Source organism: Capsella rubella, unplaced genomic scaffold, assembly GCF_000375325.1.
Source record: "Capsella rubella cultivar Monte Gargano unplaced genomic scaffold, Caprub1_0 scaffold_7, whole genome shotgun sequence".
Classification (NCBI taxonomy): Eukaryota; Viridiplantae; Streptophyta; class Magnoliopsida; order Brassicales; family Brassicaceae; genus Capsella; species Capsella rubella.
In genome coordinates this window covers 15,582,287-15,597,556 of record NW_006238917.1, presented here as the reverse complement: position 1 = coordinate 15,597,556, position 15,270 = coordinate 15,582,287, and the positions used below count along the sequence as shown (strand labels likewise).

The following is a 15,270-nucleotide window of genomic DNA, read 5'->3' as shown; positions in this document are numbered from 1 at the left end:
ATTCTTGTCAACAACATTGGTTCAAAGATATATAAAGTCAAGAAAACAATTTCTTTTTTCGACAAAGATAGTTTGAGAACATTACTCAAAACATGTTTTGATATATGGAAGAGTAGAGAGAACAGTCGTTTTCATATATACAACATCAAAACCTATTTGTATAATATATGTCTCCTCGAACTTGGCCGTAAATGCTTATTTCATTTGGTAGATTGTTTGAGATGTTTTGCAAGGGTAACGAGTAGGTATATATAGCTAGGACATTTTCTAAAAAATGACCCCAACAATTACTTTCTATAACAAAATGTATTTTTCCAAAAAGAGAAACTAATCAAATCAACTTCAAGATAAAAAGAGGAACAATCAATCAACTTCAAGATCGACAATACTCACCGTTTTGCTATTTTTTTTCCTCTACTTTTGTTTCCTTTTTTCTCATAAATCATTAAAAATATATATACTTTTCTTTTCTTGGTCATAAATGTCTGTGTTTTGTTCTGTACACAACTAAGCTGATACCGTCGATCGTAACGATATTAAAAGGAAAAAAGAAAGGATTCATAGACAGTTCTTCTAGTCTTTCGAGTTCAAAGCTCAAACAACAACAAAACTAATATTTTCAAAACAATATTATTATAAGAGGAAGAGAGAAAAAAAAAAGTATGGAGTGACCAAAGAAAAAAGAAAACCTCAAAAACATTTCTGTGTTTGTTGTCTTTTGCCGGCGAAAACGGAAACTGTTTCATCTCCTGTAAATGACAAACACAAAAACCTTAACATCTCTCTGATACTTCAAAGAAAATGTAAAGAGTTGCATATTTTTCCTTTTCTTTCTTTTTTGGGATATAGCTTTAACACAAAGTATATTGTTTATTTCTAAATCAGGACAAAACAAAAAGTCTTTGAGTTAATTTTTTGTTTTCTTTTTCTTCTCTCTTTTCGGGATCTAGGGATGAAGAAACAATGGCTACCGGACAAAACAGAACAAGTGTGCCAGAGAATCTCAAGAAACAGCTCGCAATTTCAGTTAGAAGTATTCAATGGAGTTACGGTATCTTTTGGTCTGTCTCTGCTTCTCAGTCTGGGTAAGTTTCATAATCATATTCTTCGAAAACCAGAATCTTGAGATTTTAAAACATATTTTGATGAAAAATCAGACAAACACTTATGTGTTTAATTCAACACTGGTTCTTTCTTTTTATAAAGATTCAATAGTGGTTTTATTTTCATTTTTCTCTTTATCAAGTTCTTTTCTTGATAAATTCTTTATGAAGTTCTTGATTAGTTCAAGAAAATGTTCTGTTTTTTTCTTTCTTTTCTTTTTCTTCCTGATCCATTCTAAAAAATTTGTTGGTTTAATTCTTCAACATTGGTTCTTTAATAAAGATTCAATACTGGTTTTCATTTTATTTTTCTCTTTTTGATGAAGTTCTTGATTAGTTCAAGAAATGTTCTGTCTTGTTCCTGATGATTTGTTTATGTTCTGGTTTGTTTTGTGTTGAATCAAAAGAGTATTAGAATGGGGAGATGGATATTACAATGGAGATATAAAAACGAGAAAGACGATTCAAGCTTCGGAGATCAAAGCTGATCAGCTAGGCTTAAGGAGGAGCGAGCAGCTTAGCGAGCTTTACGAGTCGCTCTCTGTAGCTGAATCTTCTTCTTCCGGCGCAGCCGCTGGATCTCAGGTAACTAGAAGAGCTTCAGCCGCCGCACTCTCGCCGGAAGATCTAGCCGACACCGAGTGGTACTTCTTGGTTTGTATGTCTTTCGTCTTCAACATCGGTGAAGGGTAAACTCGTCTTTTCCTAATCTGCAATATATATTGGACATTGATTATGTGTCGTGTTCGGATTTGATCTTGTGCCAGTTTTAAAGATAAAGACAAAACACACTTTTAATACTCGTAGGTCCAGGTATTTCGACTTTTATGGTTCAGTTTTAGGTTTGTTGGATTTTCAGGGTTTTGCAGGAACCACTATTTTAGTTTCAGTTTCGTTTAAAATTGTAATGTTGGGATTTGGTCAGTTTAAGAAAAACAAAAGCTAAAACATGATTAGTTTTAAATAAAAAAATATGTTTCATATATCTAATAACTTTTGATTTATTCGGTTTAATTTTTGTTACTGTCAAAATTAATGTATAAATTTGTATTGTTTTGATGGTTTATGAAAAAAATTTAAGAAAAATTATGAAAAACCTAATATTCATTTACGTTTTTTTAAAGACTAATAGTTTTTTTTTTTTTTGGGGTAGAATGCCTGGACGGACGTTTGCGAACGGTGAACCGATATGGTTGTGCAACGCACATACGGCGGATAGTAAAGTCTTTAGCCGATCCCTTCTGGCAAAAGTAAGTGGCCCTTTAGTATTATTAATGCACCTTTGTTACTTAACTTCTGATGAGTGAAAAATGCTAAAAATCGTACATTTTGTTAATTATGTGTGTGTGTTTTGTTTAGAGTGCTTCGGTTAAAACAGTGGTTTGCTTCCCTTTTCTTGGAGGAGTCGTTGAGATTGGTACCACCGAACATGTAAGCCCATATTTATGTTTTTCTGCCTCTGAATGTTTATAAATTACCACAAAGTATTTTAATATTTTCAAGTTATAATTAACCATTAGTCTGTCGAATAATACATCAAAAAACACTTGATTTAACATTTTGGTAGCCCCAGTATACATATTTCCAAGTTTTGATTTATGATGTGTGGACTTTTCCAATCATTGGAATTTTCTCCCCAATATAAATCATTGATTTTTGTTTTCTTCCTATATTTTCGTTTTTTCGTCAAGTCATTAATATTATTTTAGTTTATATGGTTTATGAAGTAGGAAAAAAACTTTATTTAATAATTCTATCTTTTTATGTATAATATCATCATATGGGTTTTCTACTTTCTAGTATCAACTATTCAATCAAAATTAATCCTATGTGTGAATTTTCTTGATGTGTTTCATTGGTAGATATCAGAAGACATGAACGTAATACAATGCGTCAAGACATCATTCCTAGAAGCCCCTGATCCTTACGCTACAATATTACCAACAAGATCTGATTATCACATCGACAACGTTCTTGATCAGCAACATATTCTAGGCGACGAGATTTACGCGCCTATGTTCGGTACGGAGCCTTTCCCGGCGGCTTCTCCGAGCAGAACTACCAACGGGTTCGATCCGGAATACGAACAAGTAGCAGAAGATCATGATTCGTTTATGACCGAGAGAATCACCGGAGGAGCTTCTCAGGTGCAAAGCTGGCAGCTCATGGACGACGAGCTTAGTAACTGCGTTCACCAGTCGCTGAATTCTAGCGATTGCGTCTCTCAAACGTTTGTTGAAGGAGCGGGAGGACGGGTTTCTTACGGCGCAAGAAAGGGTAGGGTTCAAAGACTAGGGCAAATTCAAGAGCAGCAGAGGAATGTTAAGACATTATCATTCGATCCAAAATCAGACGACGTTCATTACCAGAGTGTGATCTCAACGATTTTTAAGACCAACCATCAGTTAATTCTCGGACCGCAGTTTCGAAACTGCGATAAGCAGTCAAGCTTCACGAGGTGGAAGAAATCGTCTTCATCATCATCAGGAACCGCCACGGTCACAGCACCATCACAAGCAATGTTAAAGAAGATTATTTTCGAGGTTCCACGAGTGCACCAGAAAGAGAAGTTATTGTTGGACTCACCAGAGGCCAGAGATGATAACGCAAACCACGCAGTTTTAGAGAAGAAACGGCGCGAGAAACTGAACGAACGGTTCATGATCTTGAGATCAATCATTCCTTCAGTCAACAAGGTATATATATATCTAAATGAATCTTTAAAAGTTCATTTTCATGTACATCGCGAGGAAACTAATCTTAAGGTCTAACATTTTCGATAGATCGACAAAGTATCGATTCTTGACGATACAATAGAGTACCTTCAAGAACTCGAGAGGCGGGTTCAAGAACTAGAATCTTGCAAAGAATCAACGGATACAGATACCCGTGGGACGATGACGATGAAGAGGAAGAAACCATGCGATGCAGGAGAAAGAACATCAGCTAATTGCACAAACCATGAAACCGGAAATGGGAAGAAGGTTTCGGTTAACAATGTTGGTGAAGCCGAGCCAGCAGATACTGGTTTTACCGGTTTGACCGATAACTTAAGGATCGGTTCGTTTGGTAATGAGGTGGTCATTGAGCTTAGATGTGCTTGGAGAGAAGGTGTGTTGCTTGAGATTATGGATGTGATAAGTGATCTCAACTTGGATTCTCATTCGGTTCAATCCTCGACCGGAGACGGTTTACTCTGCTTAACCGTCAATTGCAAGGTATATATATATACACTCTAACCTAATTAATTATTGCTTAACCGGGATTTGGTTAATTAACATGAATTTGACATATTGTGAAATGTGTTGGTTTCAGCACAAGGGGTCAAAAATAGCGACACCAGGAATGATCAAAGAGGCACTTCAAAGGGTTGCATGGATCTGTTGAAGACTCTAGTTGGTTTGAATTAGAAAATTAAAGTTCCCCGGTTTGGTTCTCTAGTGTTTGGTATTAATCTAATTAACCGGGTTTTAGGAATTCGTATAAAGACCTTGGTTATTTTGTGTTGTTGCTTAACGTCGTAGGTGAAGAGGAAAAAAAAAAAAGAACAAAAGCGTACGAGTATTTTGTTTGAGGGTAGATTATTTTAGTTAACGGATGAATTAAAAAAAATAGTAGTAGCTAGTTTAGATAATTTAAAAAGCTATTTTTGTAGTTAATCTCATTTTGAATATTCTTATGATATTTTTAGTTTTTCTAAGCACAAGATTATAATGTGAAGTGGAGAAAACAAACATAAATGTGAAAATGAAATTAGTGGTAAAAAGCTTTCACACGAAACATAAAGTTATCTCCATACTAAATGTGAAGATTCTTACAACATAAAGTTTATGATAAGAATAACCAAGATTAATTTCCATACTAAATTGATTCCATTGAATAACAGTGGAAAATCAACAAAAAATAAATGCTGCAATATCTTACTTTCACAAATTATAAACGCGTTGACCAAATTACTTTCTAATTTTATTTTAATTTACCTATCTAATCATGTCTTTTTAATGAAATAAGGACCAACCTTTGTTACTTAAAAAATATATATAGGAACATCAATATATCTTATCATTTGAATTATTTATACTAACAAAAAAAATTACTTAAATAGCAAAAGAAGTCAAATCTTATTCGTCCAACCCATATTTACTTTGTAGTTTGTGTAAACTGTATTTTTTTTTAAATGTTTATTAAGAAAGAAATCTAAATTAAAAAAATCAAAATATTATTATTTAAGAAGTTGGAACCAAAATAGTAATGACTACAATTATTTTTTTTCATTGAAAAAAATATACATCACATAGCAAATAATATACATACCTCTTATAGCCAATATTTTTTCAGACAAAAACATAACTTCTTTCCTTTTGAACTGCAAAACCGAAAACATAAATTCAAAGATACGTCTGTGTTAGTGTACATACAAAAGTGAGAGAGATCAGAAAAAGAGAGAGATAGATGGTGAAGCTGCTTCTGGCCTGAAGATTCTTCTCTCCGGTTAGAACTTGCACTTTAACATGTTTATATATTTCTTGACATCTTATTCTTATATCTATTGTCTATACCTTCTTCTCTTTTTTGACACTAGGTGCCCGACTCATCTACTGTCTTTTCCTTTAACACCATTTTGAAAACATTAACCCTTGTATCTTCGGTTTGCATATGATCTTGTAGTCCTTTTCGATCCACTACAGCAACAGACTTTGTGTTGTTTATAATTTGTCCTGGTTGGATTTTTTATACTTGCAGCTGTCTGAATAAGTTTGAAAGAACGTAGCAATCGTCAAGAATGGGAGATGAGCCAAAATTCAGAGAGAAATGGGATTTCAGAAGGAAAGAGAACGACTTTGAAGATTCTTCAAGCGATGATCCAGATTCAAACTCTACCCAGGATCCTATTATTCATAATCCAAATGTTCTTCTTGATTCGAGTCAGATCGATAATGGACCAAAACCAGTGACTAGAGACGAACCCGTGAAAACCCGGAAGAGGAGAAGCAAGAAAGATGAGAGTAAACCTGAGAAAGCTAAGCAAGTACGAAGAAGGAAACCAAAAATTGTTTCTGCAGAGGAGACGAAGAAGAAAGAAGGTTTAGGAACGGGGATGGATGATGTTGGAATCTTTATGGAGACATTGCTTGACGATCTTACAGCTTCTCGAGAGCGTTTAATGGATTGGATGAAGACTGAATTGTATGGAGCATCGGTTGAAAATGTTGCATCTCGGCCGCCTTTGAAGAAGGGAGGGGTTGCTGCGGTAGGAGCACAGAGACCAGTGAAGAAGAGGATGACGAAAAAAAAAAAGGAAGAGGAGGAGAAGATGAAAAAGAAGGAAGAAGAGGCGAAGGAGAGTGAAAAGCAGAGCAACCCGAGGGAGAGCAGTCACGCGATGAACACACCTGACGAGAAAATTTCAGAGATTGATCCAAGCGGTCGAAATCTTGAACGTATTGCTAGACCATTGGATAGGTTTGTAGTGGGCGGTCAAGGGATGAACACTCCTAAAGCGAAAACTTTAGAGATAGCGCAAAAGGGTGGACACTGTGATTCTAATGCTGGACTGTTGGATAGGTTTCTTAAGGGCGGTCAAGGTGGTTTAGGAAGAAATTACTTTCCACAACTACAAGAAGATCAAGGAGCGCTTGTTATGCAAACAGAGATGGAGAATTCGAAAAACGAGACCATGAAGAGTCAGAAGAGCATTGTTTTGGCCATTCAAGCTCCAAATCTGAGTAAGAAACAAAAGAAGACAAGTGAAGCTAACACCAACAAGAACAGGTCATCAACAGTGGAGAGAACAGAACCAGAAACGCAGAAAGATCATAACTTTGGGACACCCTTTGCGTCACAACTTTCTTCATCATCATCATTGCAGAGTTTTCCGGTATCTTCTTCGTTGTTTCCAAAACTGTCTTCACAATCGTTGTTGCCAAGTTTTCCAGTACCTTCTTCATTGTTTCCTTTTTCAAGCCAAGGGATCAGTCCATTAGTAAGTAACGCCAACTTTGAACTGAGACAACCAGTAGTTCAGACTCCTGATCTTTCAGAATTTCAGACAGGAGTCACAGGAGTACAAGAATTTGAGAATTCTCTGTTTCACAACAATGGCTACTTTTCTGGTTATCCAGCAGCTTTCCAGCCTAATCTGTTATCCGGCGGTTATAATTTTCCACAACAACTGAATTCTGTGACTTCGTCACAGCAGAGAGATGACAACAATATGCTCGAAGGTCTGAGAATGGCAGGTGGAGCCATAAGATATTCTGGTAACAGAGTTCCCGAAACCGAAGTTGGAGACTATACTAACGGCCTCTCTGACTACAGAACTAGCTCTGGTAGATAAAGACCTGTTCCAGAGACAACATCAACAATGAATGATCAATTTGTTCCTTGATTAGATTGAAATTTTGAGCAGTAAAAAATATAGATTGAAAAACCAGATTGTCATCAAATAAAATAATAATGTATTTGTCCTCACATAGATGTGTCTTCTGTAACAAACCGTTTTGGTTGTAAGTCGCTAACTAGTTTTGGTTGGATTCAATTCTAACCAACTAGTGATCACTGGAACCAGAGCTTGGTACTTGCTCATTAGATCGATATTCCACGACTAGGACTTTGCCAAACCTCAATAGACTGATGATCCTTTCGGGTCACAAACATTCTATTTCCTCCAAACGCCAATCCGGTTATCTTGTTTTCTCCTGAATCCGCTAATTTCTCGAATGAATTCTTCCTAAAAACCCTCCCTTCTGGAACATCCCGGCTTGCATTCCCTACCAAACCCGTGATCACTTCAGACCAAAGCTCGATCCCACTTCCTTTACTACAAAACACATGATTTCCATAGCTCTCAATCTTACACCCAACTCCTTCTCTTCTCTCATTCAAGCTTCTCTTCTTCTCTTCCCCAAGACAAACCCATGGATTCTTATCTCCTAACCTCCTGAGATCAGCGTAGAAAACTTCTCCTGAAGCCACACCGACCTTGAAAACTGCTGAGAGATTATCCGAGACAGTAACATCAGAGAAACAATCTTGTGTCTCCTTAATTTCCCAAACCATATTCCTTGATCTAACATCCCAAAACCTAATGTGGCCATTCACACCAGATGGACTAGTATGAGAACCAGAAACCATCAACAAATTACAACTCTCAATCCACCTCAACTTAGTCGATGGAATCGCAGAACCAATATCAGGGCCATAGATATCACAATGATCAATCTCAGACACAGGCATCAACGTAGAAAGATCATACACCATAATCGAATTCGAGTTCCTTCTGCTAGATTCAAAGCTAGTGAACAGAAACTCAGAGGAAGAACCTATGGCTTGAACCGTAGAGCTAGACCTAGTCACGTTTTCCCAATTCAAAGTCGTACGGACGAATCCACCGTTTTCAATATCGATGATTTGCAAACCTTGGAAATCGGTGGCTCCGGCAGCTAAAACTCCCGGAGAGATCTCAAGAAGAGAATCCACGGCGGAGAAATTCGTCAACACAGTCGATTTTTGCCTCAACGACCAATCGAAGGAAGTGATTTTGCTACCGTGCGTGACGTGTAGACCTCCGCCGTTAACCGTCGGCGAAATCGTCGACGGAGAATCTCGACCGTTCAATTGAAGAATCCTAGATCTACGGAGATCGAACGGCTCGAACTGCGACGAATTCGAGAGAGAATCGATTAAGAAAGACTCAATCCCGTAGTATCTAGATTCATCGATGAGATCTCGAACATCGAAGGAGCGTGATGATCTCGCGGGTAGGTTCCCTGTACGGAGGATATAGAGTAAAACGGAGAACAAATCGGGATCTCGATCGACGAAAGGAGGAGTCGACTCAGTGACGACGAGTCGAGATAGAAGAGAATCGGAGCCAGCTAAGGTTAAGGTTTGTTTCGTCGTTTGGAAGATTCGGCCTCCGACGTTGATGGAGACAACGTTCGATTCATGAGGGATCGTCGGAAAATTCATACGGAGGAGCAAATCAGAAGACCTTCGCTTTGTTTTTTTGCAGAGGAAAAGATGATAAACAGAGAAATCTTAATATATATATACCATATTAATAAATGAAGTACATCAAATAAACCATATATTATATACTTATCATTAAGACTTAGCTTATTAGTAATTAGACTCTCAAAATATGATAAAAGTGGGAACAATATAAGACAAAAAAAAAACCGAATATTCACATAAAAATAGTTATTATTGATATATATTATATTATATACTCTCTCTCCTTTATTAAATTTACTTTATTTATGTTATAAATTGTAAGGATTTTTTTCAATGATTCTCTCGAGAGAGAAGGGTGATTTTTTAGGCGATTTTTTTCTTCTTCCGATTTGGTCTTCTCCTTCTCTGCTTAGGAGTGTTTTTCCGACAGAATTCAGTAGTTTTGTTAGTTTCTGGTCTGACGGTTTCTCTCTGAATCAGTTTTCTGATTTCAGTTTCTTTTCTCTTTCTTTTTCGAAGAGTAACCGTCTGAAACCGCTATGGAAAAACTTATATATACCTGTCGGATTTTCTTCATCTTTCTTCACTTTCTTCCTACCATTCTATCTCTGCTACTGTAACATAATGAGTGATTACGTTCGTAAGTCGTTACAAAATCTGGATTTGGGAATCAATGACGAACCGGTGCCTCTACCATCGGTTCTGTGTGGAAACGCTGCAAACGCGAATCGATTCTCTTTGATCGTTTCGGTGGTTAACCCAAAGAAGCAAAACCTGCGTGCTATTGTGAATCAAATGCCGAAGATTTGGGGTTTCATGAATGAGTGTAGAGGTCGGATTCTGGGAAATGGCAAGGTTCTGTTCATCTTCAAAACAGAGGAATCAATGAACCTGGTGCTTCGCCGTGGGCCTTGGGCATTCAATGAATGGATGTTATCTGTTCATCGCTGGTACCCGAACATTGGTGAGGAGGAGATGAAGATTATTCCTTTTTGGATCCAAATCAAGGGTATTCCAATCGTGTATCTCACTATTGCGATGGTTAAGTACATTGGAGACAATTTGGGTCCTGTAGTTAGTGTTGATTTTGACGAGAATGTCAATTGGGTGGAGTTTGTTCGGGTTTGTGTCAATTGGAGTATCGACACGCCCCTTCGTTTCCAAAGGAACTTTCAATTTACTGCTGATGAGAATACGGTTTTAAAATTTCGGTTTGAGCGACTCAGAAACTTTTGTTCTCGCTGTGGTTCATTGAAACATGATGCAAAAGAATGTGAATTGGTTTTTGAAGATCAGCCTCTCGACGATGACGACAATGGAGAACCAGAAGACAATCCGAATGCAGGCAATGATGATGCAGTCGAAGATGAGTTCAACCCTGGAGATGAGCCTGCTGGTCCAGATTTCGCCATGGAAGGCCCTGCTGATAATCATGATGTGCATGTGTATAACCCCATGGAACCTGCTAATCTCCCGGAGGGTGCTGATTATGACACAGTTTCACTGGAAACTGTTGACCCTGTTGACCTTATTCCTGGACTGAGATTGGTTCACAATTCCAGAAGGCACCAAGAGTTCATTATTACAGAATCTGATGACTCTTCCATTCCAAGTGCATTTGAGGACACAGAGTTAACTGCAGAGAGATTGCGCTTTCTGCATACTAAGTTTGCAAAGGAACAACACCTTGAAGACCACACTTGGACTGATTCGACTACAAAGGTTTGCTTCTCTCCAGCTTCAGCTTCAACCTGCAAGAAGAGGAAGAGTATGGAATTCTTATACCAGCGTCGTGAAGAAGAAGAGGATATGGCGGTCCTGAGCCATATACATAAGAAAGAGAAGACGGAGTCTATGGGATCCAGTAGCGGTCCAGCTATGCACGGAGGCGCGGGAGGCCCGGTACTCCCATTGTTCCCCCCATGAGAGTTGTCTCCTGGAACTGTCAGGGCCTATGTTCGCCGCTGACTCAATCTCGTCTGAAACGTTTATGTCGTATTTTAAAACCTCATCTTTTATTTCTGTGTGAAACTCTAAATACTTCTTCTGTTGTGTGTGATTTTGCTTCAGTTTTAGGATTTGATAATGTTATTACTGAACCCCCTCATGGAAGGAGTGGTGGTTTAGCTATGATGTGGATGAATTCTATCTCTTTATCCAGATTGTATCAGGATGAAATAATCATTGATGTTCACATTGATTTTAATAATATAAGTTTCTATTTGTCTGGTGTGTATGGTCATCCTGTTCCAAGTCAGAGACATGTTTTGTGGGATAAACTTCATCATATTAATCGAACAAGACATGGTCCTTGGATGATTATGGGAGACTTTAATGAAATCTTAAGTAATAATGAAAAAATTGGAGGGCCCTTGAGAGAAGAGTGGACATTTAGACAATTCAGAAATTTATTCTCCTCTTGTGATCTATCTGATCTTCGTTCTAAAGGAGATAGATTTTCTTGGGTTGGGGAGAGAAGGAACTATACAGTGAAATGTTGTTTAGACAGAGTTGTCACCAATTCTGAATGGTTAGCTTGCTTTCCTACTGCAGAAGCTGAATTTTTGGAGTTTAACGGCTCAGATCACAAACCTGTCCTCACGAATTTTACTCCTCGGACTTATGGCCATCATAAACTTTTTCGGTTTGATAAACGATTAACACATATTGACAATTTTAATCAGATTGTGGAACAAGGATGGAATTCCTGCAAAAATCTAAACTACTATTCTATATGTGATCAAATTGAAAACTGTCGTAAAGCCATGTCAAGAGAAAAACATCATTCGAATTTGAATGCAGCTAAACGTATTGATCACTTTCAAGCTGCTTTGAATACAGCCATGGAGAGTGTGAACTGGCGTCATCGACGTGAGATTCCATATTTACAGGGCGAACTAACCAAAGCTTTTAGAGATGAAGAGTATTATTGGCAAAATAAAAGCCGGAACAATTGGATGACTCTGGGTGACCGAAACACTTCTTACTTCCATGCATGTACAAAAAAACGATATGCAAGAAACTACATTACAACAATAAAAGATTCGGCCAATGTAGTACATGTTGGTGATCAAGAGATTGGTAACCATGCCCAGGACTATTTTACAGAGGTTTACAAGTCAAGTCATCATCCTGTTTCTCCGATAGATTTCGGTGACTTTATCCCGAAGGTTACGTCTGAAATTAATGCCGATTTAACAAGAGATTTTACAAACGAGGAGATCTTTGAGGCCATTTCAGCCATTGGAGATGACAGAGCTCCTGGACCAGATGGACTAACAGCAAGGTTTTATAAACATTATTGGCATATCATAGGATCAGATGTCACCCAAGAGATTCAAGATTTTTTTGCAACTTCCTATATGAAGTCAGGTATAAATCATACTAACATTTGCATGATACCAAAAATTAATAATCCTTCAACCCTATCTGAATATAGACCTATAGCTCTGTGTAATGTTTTATACAAAATAATCTCAAAATGTTTGGTTAATCGTCTCAAAAATCATTTAAATTCCATTGTCTCGGACACACAAGCTGCCTTTATTCCTGGACGCTTAGTAACTGATAATGTCATGATCGCTCATGAAGTTATGCATGCCCTAAAGTCAAGAAAGAGAGTTTCCCAAAATTACATGGCCATAAAAACTGATGTTACAAAAGCTTATGATAGGGTTGAGTGGACTTTTCTAGAGGTTACTATGCAATTGTTTGGTTTCTCAAAAAAATGGATTGATTGGATCATGGCTTCAGTTCGTTCTGTAAGCTATTCTATTCTTATTAATGGTTCACCCCATGGTCTGGTTATTCCTGAAAGAGGAATTCGACAAGGAGATCCTTTATCGCCCTATTTATTTATACTTTGCGCGGATATTATGAGTCATCTTATTAAAACTCGTGTTCTTTCTGGTGATATTCGTGGTGTCCGGATTGGTAATGGAGCCCCAGCCATCACTCATCTACAATTTGCAGATGATTCTTTGTTTTTCTGCCAAGCTAATGCTCGAAATTGTAAAGCTATTAAAGAAGCTTTTGAAGTTTATGAATATTACTCAGGCCAAAAAATTAATACATCCAAATCATTAATAACCTTTGGTGCTAAAGTACATGGACAACTTCAAAATAGACTAAAAAATATCTTAGAAATACCAAATCATGGTGGAGGTGGTAAATATCTCGGATTACCAGAACAATTTGGCCGCAAAAAGAAAGATATGTTCAACTATATTTTAGAAAAGGTGAAACAACGAACTGCATCATGGAGTGCATCCAGACTTTCTCCAGCTGGGAAAGAAATAATGTTAAAGTCTGTTGCCCTCGCAATGCCAGTTTATACAATGTCCTGTTTCAAAATTCCGGCGAGTATCATAAAGGATATAGATTCTGAACTTCAACGATTCTGGTGGGAGAAAGGAAATTCTGAGAGGGGAATACCTTGGATAGCTTGGAAGCGTCTTCAATTTTCAAAAAAAGAAGGTGGTTTGGGTTTTAAGGATCTATCAAAGTTCAATGATGCTCTTTTGGCTAAGCTTGCTTGGAGAATTTATAAACATCCAGATACTCTTTTTGCTCGCTTAATGAAAGCAAGATACTTTCGTGATGATTCTATTTTGGAAGGCAAAAAACGTGTAAATCAATCTTATGGTTGGGCATCTATTTTAGAAGGGATTAAAATCGTTAAGATGGGTACTAGATTTATTATAGGGGATGGGGTCTCAGCTAGAGTACATAATGACAATGTTACCATTACCCATTCGCCTAAACCAGTACGCACATTGACAAATGATCCTATTCTTTATAAGGATCTTATTTCTTCTATTGGTAACCATAGATTTTGGGATAATGATAAAATTTCTAACTATGTACATCCCTTGGATCACCATCATATTTTTCAAATGCATTTACCCCGGTCTAGTACTCCTGATAGATTAATTTGGCATTACAATAAATCTGGTGAATATTCTGTTCGTTCGGGTTATTGGCTAATTATGCATGAACCCCATACAATGATTGCGAATCATTCGGTTCCCTCTGGTTCTTTAGTGTTAAAAAATCAAATTTGGAAATTGAAAGTTATTCCAAAAATTAAACACTTTCTGTGGCGAATTCTTACAAAAGCTTTACCTACCATTACTCGTCTTAATTCTCGTGGAATGAATTTGGATCCTATTTGTCCGAGATGTTTCCGAGCTGATGAGACTATTGAACATATTTTTTTCCAATGCCCTACTGCCATTACAATTTGGGAATGTTCGCATATTCCTAGTCATGTTCAGTTTTGCTCATCTTCAACCTTTGAATTTGTTCTTGAACAAATATTTTCTATGCAATCTGATAACAATATCCCTCAAGCGACCAAATTACTTCCATTTTGGGTTCGTTGGCATATTTGGAAAACCAGGAATAATTTTATCTTTAACGGCATTCAAGATATACCGATAAACTCTGTCTTACGTGCACAAGGGGACGTCCGTGAATGGTTAACTTACAGTCATAATACTTCTCACAATCATCAAGTCACTCAACCTATTCAACAAAGTTCATGGACTCGTCCTCCGACTAACATGATTAAGTGTAATTATGATGCGGCTTTTGATTATAATACACACCAAGTTAAAGGTGGTTGGATTCTTCGCGACGAAAATGGAGGCTCGAACGGATGGGGAAGTTCTGTTCTCGGCTATGCGATTTCCCCTTTGGAAGCAGAAGCGAAAGCTCTTTTGGCGGCAATGCAACAAAGTTGGATTAGAGGCATCACGAAGATTTGTTTTGAAGGCGATAGTGAAGTTTTGAATAAGATTCTAAATCATCAATTCTATGATATTGCTATTGATCGGGTGCAACATGATATCTCAATGTGGGCTTCTTTATTTCATACTATTCAATTTGTATTTACTCGTAGATCTTGTAATAATGCTGCTCACTTGTTGGCAAAGTATGGTTGTTCTTCTGTTAGTTTTTACTCTGATTCGTTTCATTCGCCTCAATGGCTAACTGACCAGTTGTATTATGATTTCATTCATTCATTAATATAATTTACATTTTGACGAAAAAAAAAAAAGATGATAAATTGTAAATCTTATAAACACTATAAATTAATAAACACTATAAATCATTAAATGTTGCTGGTCCCAAGTCAGGTCAGTGTAAAAATTGACCAAATTCGATAAGGTAGTAAGATAATATTTTTTTAAATCCCCATGTAAAATAT

The 15,270-nt window shown here is 37.2% G+C and overlaps 4 protein-coding genes across 6 annotated transcripts; 3 read left to right on the top strand and 1 right to left on the bottom strand.

Moving 5' to 3' along the window:
- The first annotated feature begins 624 nt into the window (after window positions 1-624).
- On the top strand, window positions 625-4,737 carry LOC17880651 (transcription factor GLABRA 3). The gene is made up of 8 exons (XM_006283246.2): window positions 625-803; window positions 951-1,085; window positions 1,511-1,792; window positions 2,257-2,353; window positions 2,463-2,534; window positions 2,966-3,799; window positions 3,887-4,321; window positions 4,419-4,737. Coding segments are annotated over exons 1-8 (1,929 nt in total). The 5' UTR covers window positions 625-801; the 3' UTR covers window positions 4,491-4,737.
- A 605-nt stretch (window positions 4,738-5,342) lies between these two features.
- On the top strand, window positions 5,343-7,444 carry LOC17879986. Its single transcript, XM_006285179.2, has one exon. It carries the CDS (start codon window positions 5,887-5,889, stop codon window positions 7,438-7,440), a length of 1,554 nt encoding a protein of 517 aa, XP_006285241.1. The 5' UTR covers window positions 5,343-5,886; the 3' UTR covers window positions 7,441-7,444.
- LOC17879525 (BTB/POZ domain-containing protein At5g41330) lies at window positions 7,354-9,128 on the bottom strand. Of its 3 annotated transcripts, none has more exons than XR_002832835.1 (2): window positions 7,576-9,128; window positions 7,354-7,444 (listed from the first exon to the last, which is right to left on the bottom strand). XR_002832835.1 is itself a non-coding variant. In XM_023778247.1 (1 exon), exon 1 carries the CDS (start codon window positions 9,072-9,074, stop codon window positions 7,689-7,691), a length of 1,386 nt encoding a protein of 461 aa, XP_023634015.1. In that variant the 5' UTR covers window positions 9,075-9,128; the 3' UTR covers window positions 7,520-7,688. The 3 variants fall into 3 exon arrangements, 1 of the variants encoding a protein (XP_023634015.1); XR_002832836.1 differs by having other exon boundaries at window positions 7,358-7,444; window positions 7,600-9,128; XM_023778247.1 differs by lacking the exon at window positions 7,354-7,444 and having other exon boundaries at window positions 7,520-9,128.
- A 555-nt stretch (window positions 9,129-9,683) lies between these two features.
- LOC17879006 lies at window positions 9,684-15,094 on the top strand. Its single transcript, XM_023778574.1, has 2 exons — window positions 9,684-10,874; window positions 11,009-15,094. The coding sequence occupies exons 1-2, from the start codon at window positions 9,684-9,686 to the stop codon at window positions 15,092-15,094; spliced, it is 5,277 nt and encodes a 1,758-aa protein (XP_023634342.1).
- Window positions 15,095-15,270: the final 176 nt, after the last annotated feature.

Excerpts from the sequence above, each read along its gene's own strand:
- LOC17879986 (XM_006285179.2), top strand. The coding sequence starts at position 5,887 with ATGGGAGATGAGCCAAAATTCAGAGAGAAATGGGATTTCAGAAGGAAA.
- LOC17879525 (XM_023778247.1), bottom strand. The coding sequence starts at position 9,074 with ATGAATTTTCCGACGATCCCTCATGAATCGAACGTTGTCTCCATCAAC.
- LOC17880651 (XM_006283246.2), top strand. Across the intron at positions 2,354-2,462 it reads GCCGATCCCTTCTGGCAAAA|AGTGCTTCGGTTAAAACAGT; the intron begins GTAAGTGGCCCT and ends TGTTTTGTTTAG. Across the intron at positions 4,322-4,418 it reads GCTTAACCGTCAATTGCAAG|CACAAGGGGTCAAAAATAGC; the intron begins GTATATATATAT and ends TGTTGGTTTCAG.
- LOC17879006 (XM_023778574.1), top strand. The coding sequence starts at position 9,684 with ATGAGTGATTACGTTCGTAAGTCGTTACAAAATCTGGATTTGGGAATC. Across the intron at positions 10,875-11,008 it reads AAGAAGAAGAGGATATGGCG|GGCCTATGTTCGCCGCTGAC; the intron begins GTCCTGAGCCAT and ends TGGAACTGTCAG.